The sequence below is a fragment of the Ranitomeya imitator genome, chromosome 6 (assembly GCF_032444005.1).
Source record: "Ranitomeya imitator isolate aRanImi1 chromosome 6, aRanImi1.pri, whole genome shotgun sequence".
Taxonomy (NCBI): domain Eukaryota; kingdom Metazoa; phylum Chordata; class Amphibia; order Anura; family Dendrobatidae; genus Ranitomeya; species Ranitomeya imitator.
Window position 1 is genome coordinate 53,937,975 of NC_091287.1, and position 25,775 is coordinate 53,963,749.

Below are 25,775 nucleotides of genomic sequence, written 5' to 3' on the forward strand. Positions count from 1 at the left end.
GCATAGCTTGCATACCATGCATAGCTTACAGGTCTACCTTACATAAAACAAGATTGGCAGGTTTTTGTGTAATACACTCAAAATAAATAAATAAATAAATAACAAAAACCACAAAGATTTGTTCACATCATCCACGTGGTCAGAGCAATAAAACGCTGCGGACATTCTCTACATATACTGGTAACTTTACAGAAGTCGTGCACACTAGATAGCTGTCGGCCAGAGGGTCACCATGCTGACGGGAGGGCTGCCATATGCAGATAGTCTACAGATCCTGCAGAAATGAGTGGATTTCACCAACTTTAACCCCTTAGTGACCGAGCCAAATTTTTGAAATCTGACCAGTGTCACTTTATGTGGTAATAACTCTGCAACGCTTCAACAAATCCCAGTGATTTTGAGACTGTTTTTTCGTGACACATTATACTTTATGATAATGGTAAATTTTGTTCAACATTTTTTGTGTTTATTTATAAAAAATATCAAAAATTTGAGAAAAATGTTAAAAAATTAGCAATTTTCTAAATTTGAATGATTATCCCTTTAATCCAGATGGTCATACCACAGCAAACCATTAATAAATAACATTTCCCACATGTCTGCTTTACATCAGCACCATTTGTAAAATATTATTTTATTTTGTTAGCAGTTTAGGAAGTTTAAAAATGTAGCAGCAATTTTTCATTTTTTCAAAGAAATTTACAAAATTTATTTTTTTAGGGACTTATCCATGTTTGAAGTGACTTTAGGGGTCTCATATATTTGGAAACCCACAAACGTGATACCATTTTAAAAACAGCACCCCTAAACATATTGAAAACTGCTGTCAGGTAGTTTATTAACCCTTCAGGTGCTTTACAGGAATTAATGCAAAGTGGTATGACAGAAATGAAAATGTGTATTTTTACCACCTAAATGTCTCTAACTTCTAAACAGATTACTACAGCCGACAGACTCTAAGGCCGCTATTTGGCCATGAATTGCCATGGCAAACATCAGGACAACAAAATCATGATATGAGGGTACCAATTGGGACAAAGAAGAAGCCCCCATGCTCTGTTAACCATTTAGAATGATGTAGTCACTATTGACAGCAGCATCTAAGGGGTTAAACAGATTTAGATGGTGCAAATACTGATCGTGGCTGGTACAGCAAGTTGTCAGCTATAGTGTAAAACTGACAGATGCTGGATTGTCACCTATATGGGGAGGCTATTCTCTTATATCTCAGGTCAGTTAAAAGGCGTATTGGCGGTCATTAAGGGGTTAATATTCATGTTATTTGAGCTGGACAGATTGCTATCTGATATAAAACAGAGTCTTTCTGGACTCGTGAATAAATCTGCAATGTTACTTTCTTTACTCAATGCTGCATACTATTTATGCCTTTCAGGGCCCCTGGAAAGCTGAACAACAGTGCATAATAAAACCTGATGACTTTCAGGTATGAAGGGTTGCTGGTAGTTGTAGTTTAGGCTGCAGAGAGCCTCCTTAAAGATGACCGGTCAGCTCTCCTGAAGGAACAAGGTCTAGTAAACTACTGTATAAGTATCTCCGTAATATACAAACTCCGGAGAACTGGGCCTTGTGTTGTTCCTCTTATTTGGACTCAGCAGCCATGAATAAGCCGAGTGTCCACCCTCTGACACGCAGACTGGTAACAGCAAGATGTCAATATACGGTAATCATACATGGCTAGTACAAAAAAAAAAATAAAAACCTTCTTAAATCCCCTATGGTCCGGTCCAGTGGGTGTCGCTGGTCTCGATCCAGTGCCTCCTCTCTTGTTGCACGTGCCGTCCTCCTGCCCTGCTTCATGTGGATGAACCATCCTACGTCACCCAGAGTCCCCGATCGCGCTCTGCCTTGCTAAGGATAGCGCAAAGTAGTGTAAAGCACTGGCTGTACTTCCGAGTCATCAGCGCTCTGACCTCCCCCGATGCATGGACATTACAGTACAGGGCAGAGTGAACGACGCCTGCATGAGACCATTGGGGGCGTTGTATCAATGATGTAGGACGCGTCATCCACAGGCCCAACTCCTTGTGAAAAACACTTGATGAATTAGTCCTTTATATACATTTTATTTTTAATTCGATCTCTTGGACATGATGAAACTGGTGTACCTACTTGGAAAATGTAATGTAGAATGGGTGTATGATCCTGAAATTAGCGTGAGCACTTTACGAGTCCAGACGTAAAATGAGAAAGCTCACGAGTCCAAGTGTATTCAATCTAACCCAGCTTGACTTGACAGCTGCAGCTTGTACCAAGCAGTGTGAGAACTCAGCAGCAGCAGAAGGGAGGAGGGACACTGAGGAGCTGTTAATTAAGAGAGGTCGGCGGAGATAAAGGTAAAATTTTAAAGAGGGTTCTGACATATAAAAGTTAATACACCATCTTTATCAGGTCTAAGATCTATATAAGTAAGGTGTGCAATTGGGAAATCTGGTGACAGAGCCAATTTAAACAGTGCACTCATTGTAAGGTGAAATATTTTTCCAATAATTAGTATTAGCGTCTTGCTCCTATTTATGGTCCACACTGAATCTTACACCAAATGCTGCCCAGCAAGCGCTGGACGGGCTGTAATACAGGAGCGCAGTGTGGGGCTGGGGAGGATTTGGCTTCATCCTCCTGTCTAGCATACTAATAAGCTGAATATCCAGGGCAGAGAAGTGTCTCCAGCGCCAGGCCGGCTGCGGTAGTGTCGCTCTGCCAGCACTTCTCACATATATTCGTTAGCTTTCAGGGCACCGTGATGGCCAGATTAGGGGTAAGGCCAATAAGCAGCATATGTGGCGACAAAATAAATACAAATTGGCAAAATAATTATGGCATGGCAATGCTAGTCAAGAGGAAGAAAGCAGAATCTATTTTAGTTAAATGCTGACCATGTTGGATTTAATAAGGGGACATCAGGATTTGGAGGGCAGCAATTACAGATATTGTTAACCAAAAATCTGAGGTTTGAAACTAAAATCCTTGTAAAGAAAAGAAAAAAAAAGGATATAAAAGAAACGTACACGTCAGGACAACATCTGCCCCCTAGGGGGGCTTCAATGCTTTTTGAACGTAAGTATCACTTTAGCCGGAGGTTTGTATTTTAGCTAAAATCAGGATCCAATTCCCGAGAGGTAAAAGTTATTCCATATACTTCTATAAGATTCAGAAATAAGAAAAACAGAGCAGAACCTTAACTGGTGTCATGTAAGGACATAGGAGGTATACAGTGTACAAAGGCCTATCAGATACTGGAGGTAATAAGAAAATACCTGTATACTAATAATGGCAAGCACAAGGGTCAAACAAAATCCGACCTAAAGATCAATCAACAGGGCGCCGAGGAGCCTTCACCCGAGAGAATCTCTAAGTATCGGGCTCATTAGCAAATTAATATTGAATGTATGTCCCACTGTCAGGGTCACAGCGGGGGGCGACCTCCTCTCTGACCTCAGGGTTTTGGAGGGAACAGAAGCTATTCACGCCGCGGCTTTTCTATTACACTAATGGGAATTAAAAGGTATTGGTGCAGATGAGAGCAGAAAACGCAAATTTAATGCATATCCCAGCTGACAAAAGGTCTGACTAGAACATTAGCGTAAAAAAATGGTGTTGAAGAACACTAAAATGTTCGTGAAGAGAAGAATCCATGAAAACAAGTGTGCAGCGCTATTTTCCAAACTAGTAAGCACTTTTTTCTTCAAATGTTTTTTGCCTTCAATAATGATTCATGTATAAAATCTGAATATAATACAAAAATATATATATATGATTGCCTTTATATTATTTATGGCAAGTTGTAAAATCTATTGTTTCCTATTGACTAGAAACTACCGTATTCCAATATTATATTATATTCCTATATCTCGCTGGCTCTAAAAATGGACAATGTATAAGACTTTGGGGAGGAGTGATCAAAGTTTACATTAGAAATCTGGGGTAAAACAATTTACAGTGCTGCAAAAAAAAATTCAAAAGTAATAAAATTGTGAAAAAGTTTCTGCAAATTTTAGCAACTTTTAATAAGTGGGTTTAGCTTACCAGGAGGACTGTGGCATGGTGCAAACCAACATAGTTTACGCCATTTATATATTGTAAAGTACTCAAGTCCATCACTGGGGTACAACACACACCTCTTAATAAATTTGTCAAATCTTCCTCCGATGCACCCAGGATTTAGACTGGTATAGAAAACGCCTGTCTTGATGAATCTGGTCCTGTCTTGACTCTTCTGGGTTTAGGCTCCATTGAAAGTTATCAATGGTACAGTATACTGGACAAGTTCCCCATCACTAGAGATCCGACCGCCGGGTCCCCACCGATCCTGAGAACTGAAGCCCTGAATATCCATGTTAATGGAGCGGATGCTCATTCTTATGCGAGTATTGAAGTGATTACAGTCACAAGTCTCAGCCCGACTGCAGGGCTAGTCCCCAACTAACACTGTCATCGGGATCTATGATGATATTAATGAGGGTCTGTAGACTCACAATCAGTGAGAGACTTGCACCCGAGCCCTGGCTTTTATAAAGCGCCTGTATTATATCCTGCCCATCTGAAGGAGGCCTTACACACAGCTCATCTCTATAGCATGAACGGATATGAGAACGTCCATAGACTTCAATGGAAGGAGTAGTGATCTTCATGACCGTCCCTGTTTTATTCTTTTTTTTTTCATGATGTAATAAATGTGACCAGTGCCTGATTCTCCCAATTATTGAATTCCCCAACAACCATACACTCAAGTCATGTACAGCCACGTTTTGGTGGTCTATTCATGTAGATTATAATCCAAAAGGGACCCCATTGTTATATTTAACCAGTAGCACCCACCATGGCTCCGCTATCAATGGAAGCTACGACACCAGCGGAAACAAAGCCTACATCACGACAACTCGCAGGGCTCGCCAACATCATCTTCATCATCAGAACAGTAAAAAAAAAAATAATTCCAATCACAAACCAATGATTTGCTATTTGCTTCAGACAACCCTGGTGTTTGCCACCAGCAGTCATCACATTTACACATGGGTCGGAAACAAGCACATGGTGAACAATCAGTGCCCGGAGCAAAGGAAACGATTACAGCAAATCTCTATATCACTTCCCTCTGTCCTCAAGGCCCTTCTTAGTATGCAAAGAGGCGCACACATTATTACCACGAGCTGCTAATCTTTCTGCAGCATCTAAATTAAAAAAGGAAATTGCATATACATTTTACCAGTGACTATAGATCAAACAGTAATTGAGTGTCAGGCCTCCTGGGGTCGACTCCCTGCCTATTAATGCCATTTCCACTGCACTGCTCTGTGTTAAACTTAAGGGGTCAAGTTCCATAAATATGTACGGTGATTTTTTTGTGTTATTCCTGTGCTTTTTCATTCCGTCACTCTTCATGGGAACCCTTCTTGTTTTTTTGCACACTGTATGTAGTCTTATTAGCCAAGCAGTCGTGATCATCGTAAAGATGTTGGAAAAAAAAAAAAAAAGCTAAAAAAATTTTGCAGACCACACCCATTTGGCTAACAAGACTAGATTTGCAGATAGGGAAGGGAGGGCCATAGGTCAAGAATGAAAAGACATAGAAGCTTTTATTAAAAAAAAAAAAAAAACACACGGATTTTAGGAGAACATATGACTTTAGTTAAAAAAATATACGGTGCATATATTTATGGCAAGTGGCAGGTCGTCTTCATTCATTTATGCATCATATAAGAAATGTGAGCAATGGTCGCTTTGCCTTTGGGTCTTACAGATACTTCCAGAGAGAAGACTCTGCCCTTTGCAGGTTTTTTTGTTGGGGTGGGGTTATTAAAGTGATCTATCTACAGAGCACAATCTAGACCCTCACATTTATAAATGTATAAGGCTATGTGCCCATGTTGCAGATTCGTGTGCGGATTTTTCCACTCCGTTTTTGAAAAATCCACAGGTAAAAACACACTGCGTTTTACCTGCAGATTACCCGCGGATTTCCAGCATTTTTTGTGCGGACTTCACCTGCGTTTTACCACCTGCGGATTCCTATACAGGAACAGGTGTAAAACGCTGTGGAATCTGCACAAAGAATTGACATGCTGCGGAAAATAAACCGCAGCGTTTCTGGACGGTATTTTCTGCAGTATGTGCACTGCGGATTTCGTTTTCCATAGGTTTACATGGTACTGTAAGCCGGATGGAAAACTGCTGCGAATCCGCAGCGTCCAATCCACTGCGGATCCGCAGGCAAATCCGCAACGTGTGCACATAGCCTCACTGTCTCAACATGTAGATATGGCAGTCAGAATGAGGAAATTCAGAACCAATAAATAAAATGGACTAACAGATACACAGTCTTCCATTATCGAGACCCCGATTCCAGCAATATGTCACTGGGCTGTGTCCTGCAGTTTTGATAAAGTCACTTTTCTCTGCTGGAGATCTAGCACTTCTCTGAATGCTGAGCTCTATGTAACCCCGCACTCCTCACCACTGATTGGCACCTTTATGCCTATGCACAGTGTAGACAGAAAGCTGACAATCAGTGGTGGGGGTGGGATTATACAAAGCTCATGAATATCAAGGACTACATGGCTGCATGTTTAATAGTCCTCTAGTGATAATCTCCAGCTGATAAAACAGTGACTTTATTAAAATTATATCAAGCAGCCCAGAAAGAGACCCATCACTGGAATCGGTGCCCTGAATCTACACTATGATTACAGTAAGGACATGTGCACACATTCAGTATTTTTCACTTTTTTTTCGCTAAAAAAAAAAAAAAAAAAAAAACGCGAAAAAACCGGGGTGGGGGTGGGGGGGGGGAGGAGAATGTGGATTTCTTGCAGAAAATTTCCGGTTTTCTTCAGGAAATTTCTGCAAGAAATCCTGACGTGTGCACATACCCTAAGTGGCAAAAACTTGGTGACAGAATCCTGTTAAATCACCAAACTAATATTGTGAAGGTCCCATTTGTTCAACCAAAAATAGCTCTGGCCTGTTGAGGCATAGACTGAAGAAGAGCTCTGGAAGTGATCTGTAGTATCTGACACTAGGATGTTAGCAGTAGATTATCTAACGAACTGGATGTTCAGATAATGTAAAAAATAAATAAATAAATAAATAAATAAATAAATAAATAATGGTGTCTGTTCCTCCATGGTCCAGCGCTCATTGTAGACACTTCCAGGGGTCACCATTAACACTCATCTGTCTCAATTTACGCAGCCACATACCCAGAGAGCTGAGATGACCATTGTGTCCTGATGTGTTCCTACTTATGTTCCGTGCTCAACATAAATTCTTGCAGTCAAAATATTTGTCTCGAGTGGACGTGGTTACATATCATACACGTATTTCGGAGTTGTGGTGCTGACCGAGCTCTAACAGAAGCAGGAAAAGTTGTTAGTTGACATATTACTGCAAGAGTTTCAGTCACATATGTGCGGTCACGTGACCGCCAGCATGAACTGAAAATGGGGGGTAATCCTGACAGTGAGCATACTACACAGGATACAGCAATCTGCACCATATAACCATAAAAACAAGTTTTCAAAAATGTATTTGTATTGTATTGCTCAACCATAGATTATTACGTGTTCTGTGGCACTTTTCGGTGGGATCCAAAAAAAAAAAAAGAAAAAAAAAAAGGGGAGAGCGATAATTTTTTGGTTTCAGTTGCTCATCCATACAGTTTTACATGCTGTTACATTTTGGCGTTATATAAAAATTAAAAAAAAAACAAAAAAAAAACTTGAATATGGCTAGTTTCACACTAGGGTTTGGCAGGGCGGCTGACTTTCTCCGCGAAGCCCGTCCACTGCTGCGCCTCTTCCTTCAGCTCCGCCTACAGGTACATGCGTCCTGCAAACTCTAACATTGGGTACACAGGCCATGCGGATGTATGCGGATGCCTCCGCATACGTCGCCTTGACGCTGCGCTGACCTGCATCAAACGCAACATGTTAGGATTTTGTTGCGGTTGGCGCAGCTTGAAAACAACGGACGCGAGGCATCCACATACATCCGCATGGCTTGCATACCCAATGTTAAAGATAGGGTACGCAGAACGCATGCAGCCATAGGCGGAGCTGAAGGAAGAGGCGCGGCAGTGGGCAGGGTTTCACGGAGGAAGTCCGCAGCCCTGCCGAAGGCTAGAGTGAAACTAACCTAAATGTATATGGATTCAATGATTCATCCACACACTGTAATGCGGCTCTTGTTACATTTCGTTGGTATATTAAACTACAAAAACACCTTCCAAAACTTTTTACGGATTCAATGATTCATGAATACAATTTAACATTTTTTTTGTGTAAAATTATGGTAGGTTATAATTTTTAAAAACTGCTTGGCCTAGTACACTTCAAAATATTTTGGGTCAAAAAATTGACTATTATCATATACTAGATGGCAGCCCGATTCTAAAGAATCGGGAGTCTAGAATCCATATATACTTTATTTATTCAAATGTAAGAATAATACAATTAATAAATAATAGTAAGAAAGAACAAAAAATGGCTGCACTCACCAGCTCTTGACAATTCTTGTTATTTAAGAAATTGCTGGGCAATAATGGACAATGTCCTTATGTGGCAAATAATAGAGCAATATACCCAATGTGGCAAAGAAGAGGTTAATAAACGGCAGTCTCTCAGTATAACAGTCAGTGAATAATAGGCAGTATATGGAGAAAACACCAAACAAAAGTTCAAAATTGGTGTGAAAATGTCACTGAACCACTTCACAACTAAATATATATAGTTTTGGTAAATGGTATTATCATTTTTTTGACGAAATTCGGCAGGAGCTTGAAGAGCAACGTCACTGGGCCCGCCTCCACGCAGTAGAAACTTGCTGTGAGGTAAAAATTCAAAAATCACACCAAAATGGCGGGCGGAGTGTGTCACAGTACGGCACGTTTCTGATTGGTCGCTCGCAGCAGGCGGCAACCAATCAGACACTGGACACTGTTGACGTCACTTATCTCCGGACATTATCTCCGGACATTAGCTCCGGACAGGAAGTTGGCACAAATTGCAGGAAGTAGTATTCTAGGCAATTATATATTAGATAATGTAGAACCTGCTTGGTGTGAAATTTCGTAGGTTTGAAATAAAAAACAAAATTGGCCTACTACAGGTGTACACTTTAATATTTTAAGTTCAGTTGTCGCCTTCAAGGGTGTACAGATGACCCTGCTTGTAATTTTTGGAAGGCTTTGCACTCTGCCTAACTTGTAGGAGTACCACAACTATACTTTGCTCACAATATTTGAAGGAGGCACTACAGTTGGTGCCTTAAAGGTTGTATGGATGACCCTGCTTGTAATTTTGGGTAGGATTTGCACTTCTTGCACTTATTCATTTACGTGTCTAGGAATATCATGACATGACAATCTGAAGAGAATGTGTATGAGGAACTCCTTTATGTCTAAGGCTACGTTCACATTTGCGTTGTGCGCCGCTGCATCGGCGACGCAACGCACAACGCAAATAAAAACACACCAAAATGCACGCAAAAACGCTGCGTTTTGCGACGCATGCGTCCTTTTTTGCCGAAATTTGGACGCAAGAAAAATGCAACTTGTTGCGTTTTCTGCTCCCGACGTTTGCGGCAAAAAAAAAAAAACCGCATGCGTCGCACAACGCAGCACAACGCATGTCAATGCGTCCCCCATGTTAAATATAGGGGCGCATGACGCATGCGTCGCCGCTGCGTCGCCGACGCAAACACGCAAAACGCTAATGTGAATGTAGCCTTACACAGGGTGTATCTGAATCCCTTATTAATTACACTGAACATTCCAATTTATTAAATTATATTTTGGTTTGCTTACATTATTTTTTAAATCCTTTTTAAAATGTATCTTTATAAACAAATCATTATACAGGAAAAATGTTTAACATTTTTTCCCTGTAATCTCCAATTTCTTGTTGATTTTGAATGTTTTATTGTTAAAGTGGATTAACAGTGTGACACCATTGTTCTCAGCAGCAAACTAGGAGTCAGAGATGCTTCCAGTGGTCTTTCCTTTGCGGTTCTCTTGCCATTCTCCACTTTTTTTTCCCCCATCTATTTTAACATAGTCACTGCCCCCCAAATGTCTTTGTAGGGTCTGCTGAAAAATGCTTGGTTTTCCCATTGTCTCCCATTATACTAGTTACTCAAAACGAGCATTAGGTATTGCTCTGTTTCAGTAACGAGCATTTTAGTGCTTGCTCATCTCTATGTATGACACTAACTTCCTGTTTCAGGAAACAACACATGCACATTAGTCACAATTTTCAGATTCCGACCCTATGTTTTGTATTAATGTGTCTAGAGATTGTGTACAAAAGGTCATTGTGAATCTGATGATAGCTTCACTTTCTGTCAATGGATAACCAATGGTTTTCACTTCAACTGTCACTGGTTTTAATGTTATAGTCAGAAGTGTATTCTAATATCAGCCAATACTGCACAAAGTCCCACCACTTCTGCATACCGAACCATAAAGGTATGTGCACACGTTGTTGATTTGGCTGTGGACCGCAGCGGATTTGGCCCTGCGGCTCCGCAGAAGTTTTCCATGCACCAGTACCATGTAAACCTATGGAAAATCAAATCCACAGTGCACATGCTGCAGAAAATCCATGCAGAAACGCAGAGGTTTATTTTCCGCAGATGTCAATTATTTGTGCAGATTCCGCAGCGTTTTATACCTATTCCTTTATAGGAATCCGTAGGTGTAAAAACACAGGCGAAATCTGCACACAAACTGCACAGAATCGGCAGAAAACATGCAGGTCATTTTACCTGCGGATTCTGCAGAATCCTCGCTGAAAAATCCGCAACGTCTGCACATACCCTAAACCTTACATGTATGCCAAACAAACCAACACTGTTAGGCTGGAGTCACACACAATGTATTAAAAATCTGTCCAATTTTGTCTGCTGAGAATCGAACAAATCTTCTCCGTACGGTGATCCGTATCTCATCCGTGTGCAATGCCAGGATGCGTTTTTATTCTCAAAAAAATATCCGTGTGTCATCTGTATGGCGAGATTTTCGCACACTTACAAAATGAGCAAATAATTGCTGAGCCTTTCCTGTCACCTGCCCAACACCTGAGAATTTTGCGCAAGTCGCACTCATGGTCCGTGTGCTGTGCTATTTTTTCTCGAACCCATAGACTTGCATTGGGGTTTCTCTGTTGAGATACGCGGACAATCGCAGCATGATGCGATTTCACTCGCATTTGTAATACGGGCAAGAAAAAAAACGGATGATGGGAGCTGCCCCATAGATTAACATTGGTCCGAGTTCTATGCTTTTTTAATTGCATAGCACTCGTCCGTATTACAGACTAGTGTGACTCCAGCCTTAGAAAAGGTTTAAAGAAGACCTATCCACCAGGTTAAAAGTGGCCAATTTTTGCCATTATTGTCTTCCAGCCCTCGCCTGAATATTTAGTTTCTTGGCATTTTACTTTTTATAAATCCGCCATATGGTTCTATAAATGTGGACATTTTTAATTAGTGTTAATTTTTAAGGTCTTTACCAAGGGGCGTTGTTTATAGATTAAATATGCAGGGCAGCATAAAGACAGGTCCCTGGAGAATCTGTGAGCAATGCTCCCCTAGTAAAGGACATCAGAATTAGCACTAAATATAAAGGTCCATATCTCTAGAGCTATACAATGTATTATAATATAAAAAATAAAAAAAATAAATTAAAAAAAACAACAATTAACGCTCAGCGGAGGAACAAAAATAGCAAAAGCTGGTCACTTTTTGACCTGATGACAAGTTGTCTTTAAATGGCAAATTGCTGTTATTTTTCGCCATGAGTTTATATTACCACTTTGCAATCTGCCACAATTGCCAAACAAAATAAATACCGTATATACTCGAGTATAAGCCGAGATTTTCAGCCCAAATTTTTGGGCTGAAAGTGCCCCTCTCGGCTTATACTCGAGTCACGGTAGCGGTGGGGTCGGCGGGTGAGGGGGAGAGGGCGCTGAGGCATACTTACCTAGTCCCAGCGATCCTGGCGCTCCCCCTGCCGTCCCACGGTCTTCTGTGCTGCAGCTTCTTCCCCTCTTCAGCGGTCACGTGGGACCGCTCATTAGAGAAATGAATAAGCGGCTCCACCTCCCATAGGGGTGGAGCCGCCTATTCATTTCTCTAATCAGCGGTGCCGGTGACCGCTGATAGAGGAAGAGGCTGCGGCACAGAAGACCGTGGGACGGCAGGGGGAGCCGGACGTCGGGACCAGGTAAGTATGTAATATTCACCTGTCGGCGTTCCAGCCGCCGGGCGCCGCTCCATCTTCCCGGCGTCTATCTGCGCTCTGACTGTTCAGGTCAGAGGGCGCGATGACTCATATAGTGTGCGTGGCGCCCTCTGCCTGATCAGTCAGAGCGGAGAGACGCCGGGACCGGACGCTGGGAGCTGCAATCAAGAAAGGTGAGTATGGCTTTTTTTTTTTTATTGCAGCAGCAGCAGTGGCGGCACAGATTTATACCGAGCATCTATGGGGCAGTATGAACGGTGCAGAGCACTATATGGGGCAGATATGGAGCAATATGAACAGTGCAGAGTACTATATGGGGCAGATATGGGGCAATATGAACAGTGCAGAGCACTATATGGGGCAGATATGGGGCAATATGAACAGTGCAGAGCACTATATGGGGCAGATATGGGGCAATATGAACAGTGCAGAGCACTATATGGGGCAGATATGGGGCAATATGAACGGTGCAGAGCACTATATGGGGCAGATATGGGGAAATATGAACGGTGCAGAGCACTATATGGCACAGCTTTGGGGAAATAATGAACGGTGCAGAGCACTATATTGCACAGCTATGGGGAAATAATGAACGGTGCAGAGCACTATATGGCACAGCTATGGGGAAATATAAACGGTGCAGAGCACTGTATGGCACAGCTATGGGGCAATAATGATCTATTTTTATTTTTGAAATTCACCGGTAAATGCTGCATTTCCACCCTAGGCTTATACTCGAGTCAATAAGTTTTCCCAGTTTTTTGTGGCAAAATTAGGGGGGGGGGGTCGGCTTATACTCGAGTATATACGGTATGTCATGTACAACTGCTGTGAAGCCCTAACCCTAGAGAAGAGGACTTGTTGATACTGAAGAATTTTTCGAACAAAGGACTCTGCTACCACAGAACGATTGTTCTGTGCACACATGATGGAACCATTGTCGGCAGCACATCTTTTAAAACAAAGCAATATGCTGCCGAGAACAATTTTTTATGCTGACAAACGATCTAATCAGTTAACATACAAGCCAATAAATTGGTGGGTTATTGGCTTCCACTTGGGTGGTATACATAGGTATACTCTTATTTCTAAGTGTATAGGAAAGCACAGCAAACTTTGCGGTATAACATGCAGCTCACTTTTCGTTTTATCCATTGTGGCCATTAGGCGCCAACATATGGCACTGTAAGGTGCACACACTGAATGTGAAATGAACATTACAGAACGAAAAGTCACTATCCTGCAAGTTCTACAAAATAAAGGTTTATTGAATGCTTAGAATCTGTAAAAACAGATGACTGCCGGAAATAATCAGTAAAGTGTGTTCGAGAATCACGTCCATTAATTTATGTATTAACTATGAATTTAGTGATAAATGTGGAAAATAAAAAACAGAACGTCCCTCTTTATGGACCATTATTCTATTCTTCCATCCTTTATATTAGCGTGCAACTAATTATTGAAAAATATTTATGAAAATGTATAATTAAAATCAGAATGAATATTCCAATATCAGCAGGACACTTGTGCACAGGGCAATATGAAAGTACAGACAACATAAAAGTCAGCAAATTCTGTCATTTTATTTCAACAAAAATGTAATCTATCCGCAAACAAGATGGTATTACACGGCTTCTGACACAGAGCAGACTAAACACCGCACACGCCGAAAGTGCTGACTAGGCGCTAATGCGGATTACTCACCTTCTCCTGCCCTCGCACAATACAGATATCACTGTATTATACGGAGCAACGGCAGAGACTCTTGTAAATTGTATACTTTTTTTTTTTTTTTTTATAAACAGGTTGTGAGACACCACCCGGGGCCAATGAAGATTACTTGTTCATTACTGAAGGACCCCTTTAAATGAGAGCGATTAGGAAGTGCATTTTTAAGGCTAAGTTCACACGTTGCAGTTTTCCCCTAAGGCAAAGCCTGTTCTCTCGGCAGTAAGAAACTTGCCTCAAAAAAGCAGGTTGTGTTTAGTTTTTGATGCGTTTGTTTGCAGCATTTACTGATTGTGTGCACAAACCTTTAATGAGTGACAAACGACAAGGTTCAGAATTCCAAAACAGGTCAGTAATATCTATATTATTCTTTACTTTAGTTTTAGAGCAATAACATCCACACAGTATATACGCTGCTTACATAGCACAACATATTCCGCAGCGATGTACAGATTGTATGATCACATCAGATCCTGCAGCTTTCTGATATAATGCAACGCACTGACACAAAGGATATTTATTAACACAACCTGCAAAATGGTTGTCTCTAAAGTGTCCGAGTGACAATACAGAGCACACAAGTAGATCAACAGGTATGCCAAGAATTTCATCACTCAGAACCAACCAATACAAGGATGCCTCAGCCGGCACCAGATCCCATTACACACAGCTATGGCGCCTGTGTTTACTTCTTGATCAACCTTTTTCCAAAAATAAAAAATAAAAACATCCTGTACAGTCAGCAGGAATAACTAAGGACAATTATATAACAGTATTACATCCTTACACCAATCTGAAAAGTAGGAAAGGAGAGGAAAGTTTCACATTTTCATTTTATTTTCCCCTTACAGGCAGGTTCAGTAACTGGCTGCAGTGGTGACATTGATGTACAGCACATGATCCAAGGAAACGGAGGCTGGTAGGGACCACCAAACTGAAGGATTGTGTATATGTATATATATATATATATATATATATATATATATATATATATATATATATATATATATATATATTTGTCTAAGGGTCACTTCCGTCTGTCCTTCTGTCTGTCGCAGATATTCGTTGGTCGCGGCTTCTGTCTGTCATGGAAATGTAAGTCGCTGACTGGTCGTGGGCGTTTTGCCAAGACCAATCAGCGATGGCCATAGTCTGGCAGCGAAATGGCCGCTGCTTTACTGCCCCGCAGTCAGCGCTGAGCGCTCACACAGGGTTAATGCCCGCGGTCCATTAACGCAGCTATTAACCCTGTGTGACCAACTTTTTACTATTGATGCTGTGTATGCAGCATCAATAGTTAAAAGATCTAATGTTACAAATAATAAAAAAAAAAAAAAAAAAGGTTATTCTCACCTTCCGAGGTCACGCGCTGTGCTCGGCAGTGCAAGCTGCAGGTTCCGGTGCCAAGGATGCTATGCGAGAAGGACCTGCCATGACATCACGGTCATGTGACCCCGACGTCATCACAAGTCCTGCGCTCATACCAACCCTGGGACCAGAAGCTGCTGCGTGCACCATACACAGGCGCCAGGACTACAAGGGGCCTTCGGAAGGTGAATATAGGTTTATTTTTTATTTTAAGTCTTTTTTAACTACGCATATAGTGCCCACATTGCTATATACTACGTGGGCTGTGTTACATACTGTGTGGGCGCTGTTATATACTACATCTCTATGCTATATACTATGTAGCTGGGCAATATACAATAGGACTGTCTAATATACTACGTGGCTGACCAATATACTACATACCTGTGCAATACACTACGTGGCTATGTTATATACTACGTGGCTATGTTATTTACTACGTAGCTCTGCTATATACTACATACGCTGTGTTATATACTACGTCGGTTGTGTTATATACTACGTCACTGGGCATATTATAGAATACCCGATACGTTAGTATCGGGCCCCCATCTTGTATCTATATTTTTTTTTTATTATTTTTTTTGGTTTTTTTGTTTTTTTTAAGTGGACTTTTCCTGCTTTCAGAGAAAAAAAAAAAAATCTAGTGAGCCAATTTTCCTTTTAAAAAATTAATTGTGCTACAGTCACTTTTGTCTGGGATCAGGTCAAACGGTATCAGACTTGGCAATATGCATCAGTGAGCCATAGGAGACCATGACACAGTGTCAGGACATGCTGGGAATTGTAGTTTCAAAACAGCTCGAGTGTCAGCCTAACCCCTGTATTAGCCGATCAGTTGGTCTCGCCAACTTTGTTGGTTTTGGGCAACATAATGCTAATGAATAAGGGAGCCTGAAAATCCACATCTTAGTAGTTCTCTAACAAAATAGCAATCAAAAAAAAAAAAAAAAAAAAAAAAAAATCAACCAAATAATAAACAAAATAGCACAGAAGCATCTCCCAGTTGGTTAAAATTGAAATCTAATATCTTCAGAATTCCAGTTTTGGCCTGAAGATATTTGACGGAATATTAATAATGTCTTAAGATCCATATGTTGCCATCAGTGGATTAGTATTGATCATATCACAGCATCTCGGCAGTCACGGTCACGCCAGACACCGTGGAGAATCCGAATCACAGCGCTCACCACCGTCACGTGCCTAGAAGTCACTGCTGGGGCCCATAACACCAGAGACAGACAACGTGAAAGCGTTTTATGACAACTTCAAGCCTTTTTACTAGTTATGTGCCTCATTCCCTGACTCTTTTCATGGATAGTGGAATGAAATCCCTATAAACAGGGAGGATAACCAGAACCAGACCGCACACTAGTAGGAACCAGACCCGTATAATGATGTGTAACTCATCAGGAAAGAGAGGAAATGCTGATTCGGTTTTCAAAAATTTGTGTTGCAGGAGAAGGCAGAATGGCGCTAATATCATATGGCACCAGGAAAGCAACCAAGGGATACGGAAAGTCAATCCTCTGGCCCAGGGCCCTTTTGCTCTTTGCTTGGCAGATATATATTTGGCAGGGTACTCTATTTTATACAGGGGCATAATAAAAAGCATGGAACAAAAAAGGAAAAACAATGTTTAACTCTTAGAGTGCTGCAGCTTCTTGGGTCAGGTGATTAGCGGCTCTTAAGTCACGTGACCACTGGAGTAGGTATGTGACCGCTAATCAGCTGCTACCTTTTCTATTCCTTCAAAGAGGGAACCCAACAACGCTACTCGGCCACCTGGAGACAAAGCGAGGCGATAAGAGACACTGTGCCAATCTGGAAGGGAAGCAAGTTTTATATTGGGTGCAATACAACCACAGTCACGTATATTAATGTAGCAAAAGCATTCATCAATCTTTGGCCGCATGACATCATCTAGTGCCAGCCTAAGGCAAGGTGCAAATGATCGTGTATTCTCTTATCTGAGAGTATAGGGCCAATTATGCAAATCAGAGTGTGATCAGAGTCTTTCAATTCTCCATTCTGTTAGTCCGTGGAAACTGGACTGCACTCAGATGTCATCCAAGTTGAGTATCTCATTTTAGGATAAAAATCTGACATGCCCCATGGATTAACATTGATCAGAGTGCGATCTGATGTTTTGTCGGCTCGCTCTCAGACTGAAAATACGGCCATGTGCGCAAGCCCTACAGATGTGCAAAAATACCAAAGACAACCCATGCTGACAAGTAATGCGGTCTCTGGAAGACAGCAGCCATGTTTCCATGTTGTTCTACGTGGCTTTAGGCCACGTTCACACGTTCAGTTTTTCACTTCAGTATTTGTAAACCAAACCAGCAGTGGGTGATAAATACAGAAGTGATGACGTGCTTCTATGATACTTTTCCTCTGATTGTTCCGTTCCTGATTTTGGCTTAAAATTACTGAATTAGAAAACTGACTAAATACTGAACGTGTGAACGTGGCCTTATGAGGCACTGAAGACTATGAAAGAAAGTGCTGCAGATGAATTGAGACAATCCTAAGATATCAGACGATACGGCAATTCGTGCACTAATCCACCAAGGGTATGTGCACATGTTCAGGTTTTTTCGCGATTAAAACGCTATAAAAACTAAATTAAAAACGCATGCATTATGCATCCTATCATTTAGAACGCATTTTGCAATTTTTGTGCAGATGATGCGTTTTTTTCCGTGAAAAAAACGCATCACGGTAAAAAAAGCAGCATGTTCATTAATTTTGCGTTTTTCCCGCTATTCTATGCATTTGGAAAAACGCATAAAAAAGGCGCAAAAAACACGCATGCGGATGTCTGGCAGAAATGCCCGATTTTTGTCAGGAAAATTTCTGCCAGAAATCCTGACGTGTGCGTATACCCTAATTGATTGCCATTTCCTCACATAGATAACCATATGGATTGTGCACAAGTTACTGTACTGACGCATAGTTTCACTTATTTAATAACTCAGGATTTGTGAGCATCTGAGCAGCGATGGAACGTAATATTACACCGTGACCATATCTTAGGCTTTGCTTTGAACTTTTTTAGATCACAAATCTCTTAAAAGACTTTCCTGGTAAGCAGATATTCCTACACCATAACTGCAAATCTTCAGAGGGAATGTAAACTGAATAACCTATAACCTGTCCTACAGAAATCCTCTCCCCGCTCCCACCTGACAGCCTGAAGCTGCTTGCTCCCTTCTCTGACTCATTGTATCTATTCCTTATTTCTTATACATTGTAACCTGGTATTGACAGGACTCCTACTGATTCCCTTGGCCAGCAAATATTGTAACTATTGGGGAAAAGACTGCTGACTGATAAAACAAGGCCTTGTGGTCCAAGGTGATCTGCCCACGATGACCGGGCAGCTGTGAGCACATGCCGTAGTGATGTCAGCAGCACACCGCGCCGGACATCAGCACTGCAGACAATCACACACATTGGTCTTCTACGTCGGTAATCACCTGGGGCAATAAGAATTTTATTAAATTGTCAGTAAGTGTTTTTCCCAACAGTCATATTGCTCACGAAAAGTCTAGCACCAAAAATGTTACTGTAACTATCGATTTCTGCATGTTGTGCAATTTCAGATCTGTAAATCTAGAGTGTCATAAACTCACTTGACACTGACCAGATGTTCTCTGCAGTGCTGGCCTTTTTCTAGAGTCCCACTTAGTCCCATCCAAGGGTATGGGCACACAACAGTGTTTTTCCTGAAGCATCTTTATTGCAGGTTTTGCGATAAGCAGTCGTTTTTTGTTTAACATCTATATACATAATTGTTTAAGGGGTAATTTCGTCTGTCTGCCCTTCTGTCACGAATATTCATTGGTCCTGGCCTCTGTCTATCATGGCAATCCAAGTCGCTGATTGGTCGCCGCAAAACAGCCACGACCAATCAGCGACAGGTACAGTCCGGAAGAAAATGGCAGCTCCATACTCCCCGCAGTCAGTGGCCCCGGCGCCCGCTCCCCGCAGTCAGTGGCCCTGGCGCTCCGCTCCCCGCAGTCAGTGGCCCTGGCGCTCCGCTCCCCGCAGTCAGTGTCCCCGGCGCTCCGCTCCCCGCACGCTCCATACTCCCCTCCGGTCACCGCTAACACAGGGTTAATGCTGGCGGTAACGCATTCCGTTACCGCCGCTATTAACCCTGTGTGTCACCAACCTTTTACTATTGATGCTGCCTATACGGCATCATTAGTAAAAGAAAGTAATGTTAAAAATAGTACAAAAACAAAAAACCTGCTATATACTCACCCTCCGTTGTCCGCTGAGCCGCTCGCGCCTGCCACCATCTTCCTTTCCCAGCGATGCTTTGCGAAATTACCCATAAGACCTAGCGGTCTCGCGAGACCACTAAATCATATGGGTAATTTCGCAAAGCATCCTGGGAACGCAAGATGGCAGCAGCCGCGCGCCCATCTGCACAGCGCCGTTGGATCCCAGGAAGCGGAGAGACGGGACGCTGAGGAGCAGCGACCATAATGGTGAGTATGTTTAACTACAAGGGGCCCTCGGATCGTTAGGTATGTTTATTTTGTATTTTTTTAACCTGCGACATACGTGGCTCGGTAATATAGTACGTCACTGGCCAATATCCTACGTGGCTCTGTGCTGTATACTACGTGGCTGGGCAATATACTACGTGGCTGGGCAATATACTACGTGGCTGGGCAATATACTACGTGGCTGGGCAATATACTACGTGGCTGGGCAATATACTACGTGGCTGGGCAATATACTACGTGGCTGGGCAATATACTACTATTAGCAGCTTATTTTACACACTTTTTTTTTTAGGTGGGTTTTGGAGAGGACTGCCTGAAGAAGAGGTCATGTGCACATAGCCCTAGAAAGTGATGGCTTTAGGCTAGGTTCAGATTGCGTTAGTGCAATCCGTTTAGCACCCAGCGCTAGCAGATTGCGCTAACGCAATGTTCTTTTATGGGGTCGCGTTAAACGTCCCCGCTCTCGCAGATCTCCGATCTGCGAGAGCGGGGAACGGACCTCGGGCGCGCCGCGGACACTGCAAGCAGCGTCCGCGGCACGCCACAAAACACCGGCACATTGCCAGCGCGTGCCGAAAATGGCACGCGCTAGTGATGCGCATCCCCATTGCTGTTAATGGGCGCGCTAACGGATGTGTTGCACGGCGTTAATTTCGCCGTGCAACGCTGTCCGTTAGCGCGGTCACATTAACGCAATATGAACCAAGGCTATACCACAGCTTCATGACCAATGGAGGTCTAACCTCTAGGTCGCCTACAGATCCTGAAACTTAAGGGACTGCCACTATAGTTTAGAGCTGAATCTCCGTCACTCGCTGTTACAGAACCCCCAGCACCAAGAATATGTTATGCAGTATATATTATGTATAATAGGTTCCATGTGAAATGCATCAGTCCACAGGCTGCGCCCCTGGGCAGAGAGGACAAGATATCCCCCTTCTGTCCTCCCCCACCTTTGTAATTCCCCCAGTAAATATCAGCAGGCTCCGGCCCCCTGCGGCTATTGTAATGTATGTCTGGCCTGCTTTTTCTATTGGCCTGCCCTGTGTATCTGTGTTATATATTCTGTGTGCTGTAAATAAAGTGAGTTCTTTTATTAGACTGGAAATACGTGTGGTAGCAGTCAGCTTTTATATGCTCTCACGTAACCAAGAAATTCCAGCCAGCGTCCTTCATTCAGAATCCAGCAAAAGCAGAGTGGATCTCCTGAAACACGGGGTGGTACTGAAAGAGGTACCCCAGCTTGTTAGACCCCGTTACACTCGCTTTCCTCACACACCAAGGAACTGCAGTAAGATCCTAGTCAAGTGAATGCTACCATCCCATTCAGAAAAGTAGGTGATAAGATCTACAAGCACTGCACTACCTTCATCCTCAGGATCGGATCCTAGAAGATCCGCTGTTAGTGATGTGTCAATTTAAAATTTGGAACTACCCTTTTAATGTATCTCGTAAAAAAGGTTTTATTTGTCTGTACCACACTTTCTATTGTTATTGCTACACTGCGTAATCCCAGTATTAGCCTGTGTAGAACACTACCACAGTCACTGGCCTGATCATAGTCAATAATTCATATGTCCTACTTAAAGGTTAATCAGGACCACTTTTTTTTCCTGAAGCAACTACCCCAACATGACGATCCCTGTTCTGGCTGCTAGAACCCCTTCAGATTAGTGGTAATCAAGTGGGAGAGTTGTTGGTGAATAATCATATGCAAGAGTATACACAGCAAGCAGGAAAACCAGTACAGAACCATCATAGTAATTACGGTATTCCTGGTTTGCACCGGGGCTGTGGAGTCAGTAAGCCAAACCTCCGACCCCAGAGACCTGGTTTGCACAACATCTGGATCAGTGCGAGCGACAGAAGTTGCCATTGAACTTAGCGTTATACGACAGGCTGAAGATATTTTTTTTTTAACGTAGCATATCAAGGTTCATCCAAAAGTAGCATTTTAGTAATGCACGCAATATTGCATAAAGTTGTGCAACTGCAATTTAATGAACGGGCGGGGAATCAGCAACCTCTATCACTCCAGCTGTTGTAGAACTACAATTCCCAGCACACCTTGAGTCTGTGGCTATCATATGATTGCAGCACGCTCAATGTTACATAGGTTGTCCGGCTGTGGAAAGTTTCTTTCTGAATTTCTAGCACATCATAATTTAAAAAATTAAGGAAAATGGGTGCTGTAGAGGGAATACGGTAATTCGTACACAGGAAAAAAACTGGAGGAGGGTGGAGCACGTCCTTCAGAAAATTTCCAAGAGAGATATAAAACCACATTTAAAAACTGGCTGCACTGCTGGAAAAGAAGTCTCTTGCTGCATTAATTTGGAAGGTACTTAATTTAACACTACGCATTTTAATGCTGTACTGGTATATTCTCAAGTGAAAAAAAAACAACGGTTTTGAAACTAGTAGTGTTAAAAAACCTTTGAACTACTCATTATCCAGCAGTGCAGACACTTTTTACAATGATTTTATCCTAGTTAAAGGGAATCCGTCACCCCCCCCCCCCCCCAAACCAGGCGTTTGTAACTAAAAGAGCCACCTTGTGGAGCACTAATGCTGCATTCTGACAAGGTGGCTCTTTTAGTTCTTGTTCCTGGCACTGCTGTTTTTGAAATTTGTCCCTCATACCTCGAAATCACCAGGAGGGTCAGGTTTTTCCCCCCTAATCCAGACGCCTCCCAGCCGTCACTCAGGGCCTCTGGGCGCCGCCTCCTTTTCCTTCATTAGCGTTCACCGGCGCCTGCGCTGTTATTTTTTTATTTATTTTTTTCCGGGCTTGCGCAGTTGCGCTGCCCTTCGAACTTACAGCGCAGGCGCCGGTGACGCTAATGAAGGTTCTCTTTAAGGATATCCTTAAAGATTTCCTTTACGGATAATTTAATAAAAAGGAGCAATTGGTCGTGTGCTTAAAGCCAACCGTCACTGCAGTTTAGGCCAATGACATCCCATTCTAGCAATCCCTGACCACTGCAGTCACTCACTTCAGTAGTCAGGTGACCAGAATGAGACATCGCCTACTGATCAAGAAATCTATGCTGGAGTGAGAGGAGTTAGGTAGGGTGCTGATACCTTCTGCCACAATATTCTCTGCATTTAAAGTTTTTTTTTTTGCCATGTTGAACTTTTCCAAAAAAAAAAAAAAAAAAAAAAAAAACAACATCCCCAACTTTTTTTTTTTTTTAAACTGTTCCTCATCCTCGAAAAGGTACAAAACTAAATTTGTACTGCTGCTCCCAATGTCTGTCACTGCCAGTCAGTGAACTCAGCGACTACTGCCATCAACAGAGCTCACAGATGCTATTGTGGTGTAACTAGATGTCTACAACATTATATTTAATTTATATTAAACACACAGGCATGTGTCATTCCAATTTTGGTCCATTTAAACATCGCGGAGGATTGTCATCCAGAGGCATCTAATGTCAATTTCTGGAATTTTTTCATGCTGTAGCCATGTTACTATTCCATCAAGGCATGCTGAGAGTTGTGCTCACAGATTGGCTGCAGCGCTGTCGACGTGATGTCAACGCTGCAGACAGTAAGGGAACCCCGGAGCAACTACCGAGGCTCATCGCCGGACTGAGGGATGGTGAGTGGAGCGCAGTTTGTCAGGGTTTTAGAAAGCCAGAAAATAAAAATTTGCATCATCAAGGGGTCAGCAACCTGCAGCACTCCAGCTATTATAAATATACAACCCTCTGCATGCCTTGACGGCCTAGTAACATGTCTGCAGCAGGTAAAAGCTCCAGAAATTGACACTAGATGTCTCTGAATGACGGTGTGTGTGTGTGTGTGTGTGTGTGTGTACGTGTGTGTGTGTGTACGTGTGTACGTGTGTGTGTACGTGTGTGTGTGTACGTGTGTGTGTACGTGTACGTGTACGTGTGTGTGTGTGTGTGTACGTGTACGTGTACGTGTGTGTGTACGTGTACGTGTGTGTACGTGTGTGTGTGTGTGTACGTGTACGTGTGTGTGTGTACGTGTGTGTGTGTACGTGTACGTGTACGTGTGTGTACGTGTACGTGTGTGTACGTGTACGTGTGTGTACGTGTACGTGTGTGTACGTGTACGTGTGTGTACGTGTACGTGTGTGTACGTGTACGTGTGTGTACGTGTACGTGTGTACACGTGTACGTGTGTGTGTGTGTGTACGTGTACGTGTGTGTGTGTGTACGTGTACGTGTGTGTGTGTGTGTGTACGTGTACGTGTGTGTGTGTGTACGTGTGTGTGTGTACGTGTCTGTGCGTGTGTGTGTGTATGTGTACGTGTGTACGTGTATGTGTACGTGTACGTGTATGTGTACGTGTATACGTGTATGTGTACGTGTACGTGTATGTGTACGTGTATGTGTGCGTGTGTACGTGTGTGCGTGTACGTGTGTACGTGTATGTGTGTTAAACATAGATAGATATGAGATAGATGCAGCACATGAGGTAGCTCTTATGTACATCATCACTGACTTTTGGAGGGAATGTTTCGGAGCCCTATTTACACCACTGCACATATAGAGGGTACACAGAGGCCAATGTTTCCAGCTGATGTTTGTAAACACTGCACTGGTGGCCACAGAGCAGCAGAGGGCTGCACCTCCAGCAGGAGGAAGCCTGGAACTCCTCTCCCTCAGGATGAGTGCAGCAGCTCAGCCCCGTCCTCCAGCTGGATGTGCCACAGCCATGACACTCACACGCCAGCCATGCCCCTGCCCAGACAGCAGAGTTAGTGCAGATGACACAGTCACCCCCCACGAGATCAAAGAGTGGGGTGCTCCAGGATATAAAACTCACTCGACGGGCTGGACCACCCCTAAAATAAAGGGGGGCACTTTCGCCAAAACACAAACAATGCATCCCTTCCTCCCCCCAGCTGTTCCCCGGCCTCACTCACCTTGGCTATGGCCTTCTTGTACCTGGTCACCGCTTGCTGTATGAGGCTTGAAACTTTCAAGTTCCCGTCTCCACAGGGCACCACTACCCGGGTCCTACCGAAGCTCACCGTCACCTTCATGCTGCTGCCCGGGGAGTTAGCGGATACCGCCTTGTTCTCCCCGCGCTCCTAACCTAAGGGGTTAATCCAGGGTTCCGGTTTTCCCTCCGTATCCTCCGGTGTCTGCGGGGCCTGCAGCAGCCTCCGCCTCCTCCTCTCCTGCATGTGAATGCGCAGCTCCTCCCACCACTTCCAGCAGGATTGTGTGACCGCAACTGGTGCATCCAACAGGAGCCAGAACCCGTGCGTCTTAACCAATCAGCTTCTGTTATGGTTGAGAGACAGGAATAACCGCCAAAGAGGTGTTCACATGGGATGTAGTCCTGCCCCTTAATCTCCAGGTCGGATTGTGATTGGTTGACTGAATTCTACTGGTCTGAATTTTGGCTGCGCTGCTAAAATTGTTTCATTTAATTGATGACTATGAGGTGTGTGCAGCGTGCGGCGGAGCTGTGGAGACACTGGCGAGCTGTGCGGACCCGGGCGGAGCTGTGGAGACACTGGCGGAGCTGTGGAGACACTGGCGAGCTGTGCGGACCCGGGCGGAGCTGTGCGGACCCGGGCGAGCTGTGCGGACCCGGGCGGAGCTGTGCGGACCCGGGCGGAGCTGTGCGGACCCGGGCGGAGCTGTGCGGACCCGGGCGGAGCTGTGCGGACGCGGGCGAGCTGTGGGGCTGCTGTCATCTACTCCTAGCTGTTATCTGTAGCTCTTATCTAGTCGGAACCGAGGGTAAAATCACAATGAGCAATTACCCTGCAGCAGGCTCGGACTGGCCCTCAGGGTAGCAGGGGAATCCCCCGGTGGGCCCCTGTGTGGATCTGGGGCCCCAACCCCACTGTATGGGCAGTACTTGGCATACTTCACTTCATTCACTCTGTACAGAAAAAAGCAGCATCT

General features: G+C 43.3%; 1 protein-coding gene across 12 annotated transcripts in view; it reads right to left on the reverse strand.

Annotated features, from left to right (window-relative positions):
- The window catches only part of PARD3 (par-3 family cell polarity regulator), a 693,206-nt gene extending 668,139 nt beyond the window's left edge, over positions 1–25,067 (reverse strand). For 7 of the 12 annotated variants that reach the window (XM_069729674.1, XM_069729680.1, XM_069729678.1 and 4 more), the window contains exon 1: positions 24,779–25,052. In XM_069729674.1, coding sequence (XP_069585775.1) covers positions 24,779–24,898 — 120 coding nt within the window. In that variant the 5' untranslated portion in view covers positions 24,899–25,052. Of the gene's footprint in view, positions 1–24,778 lie in introns of all 12 variants that reach the window. The other 5 variants (XM_069729684.1, XM_069729681.1, XM_069729677.1 and 2 more) reach the window with 1 other exon arrangement.
- Between the last annotated feature and the right edge of the window lie 708 nt (positions 25,068–25,775).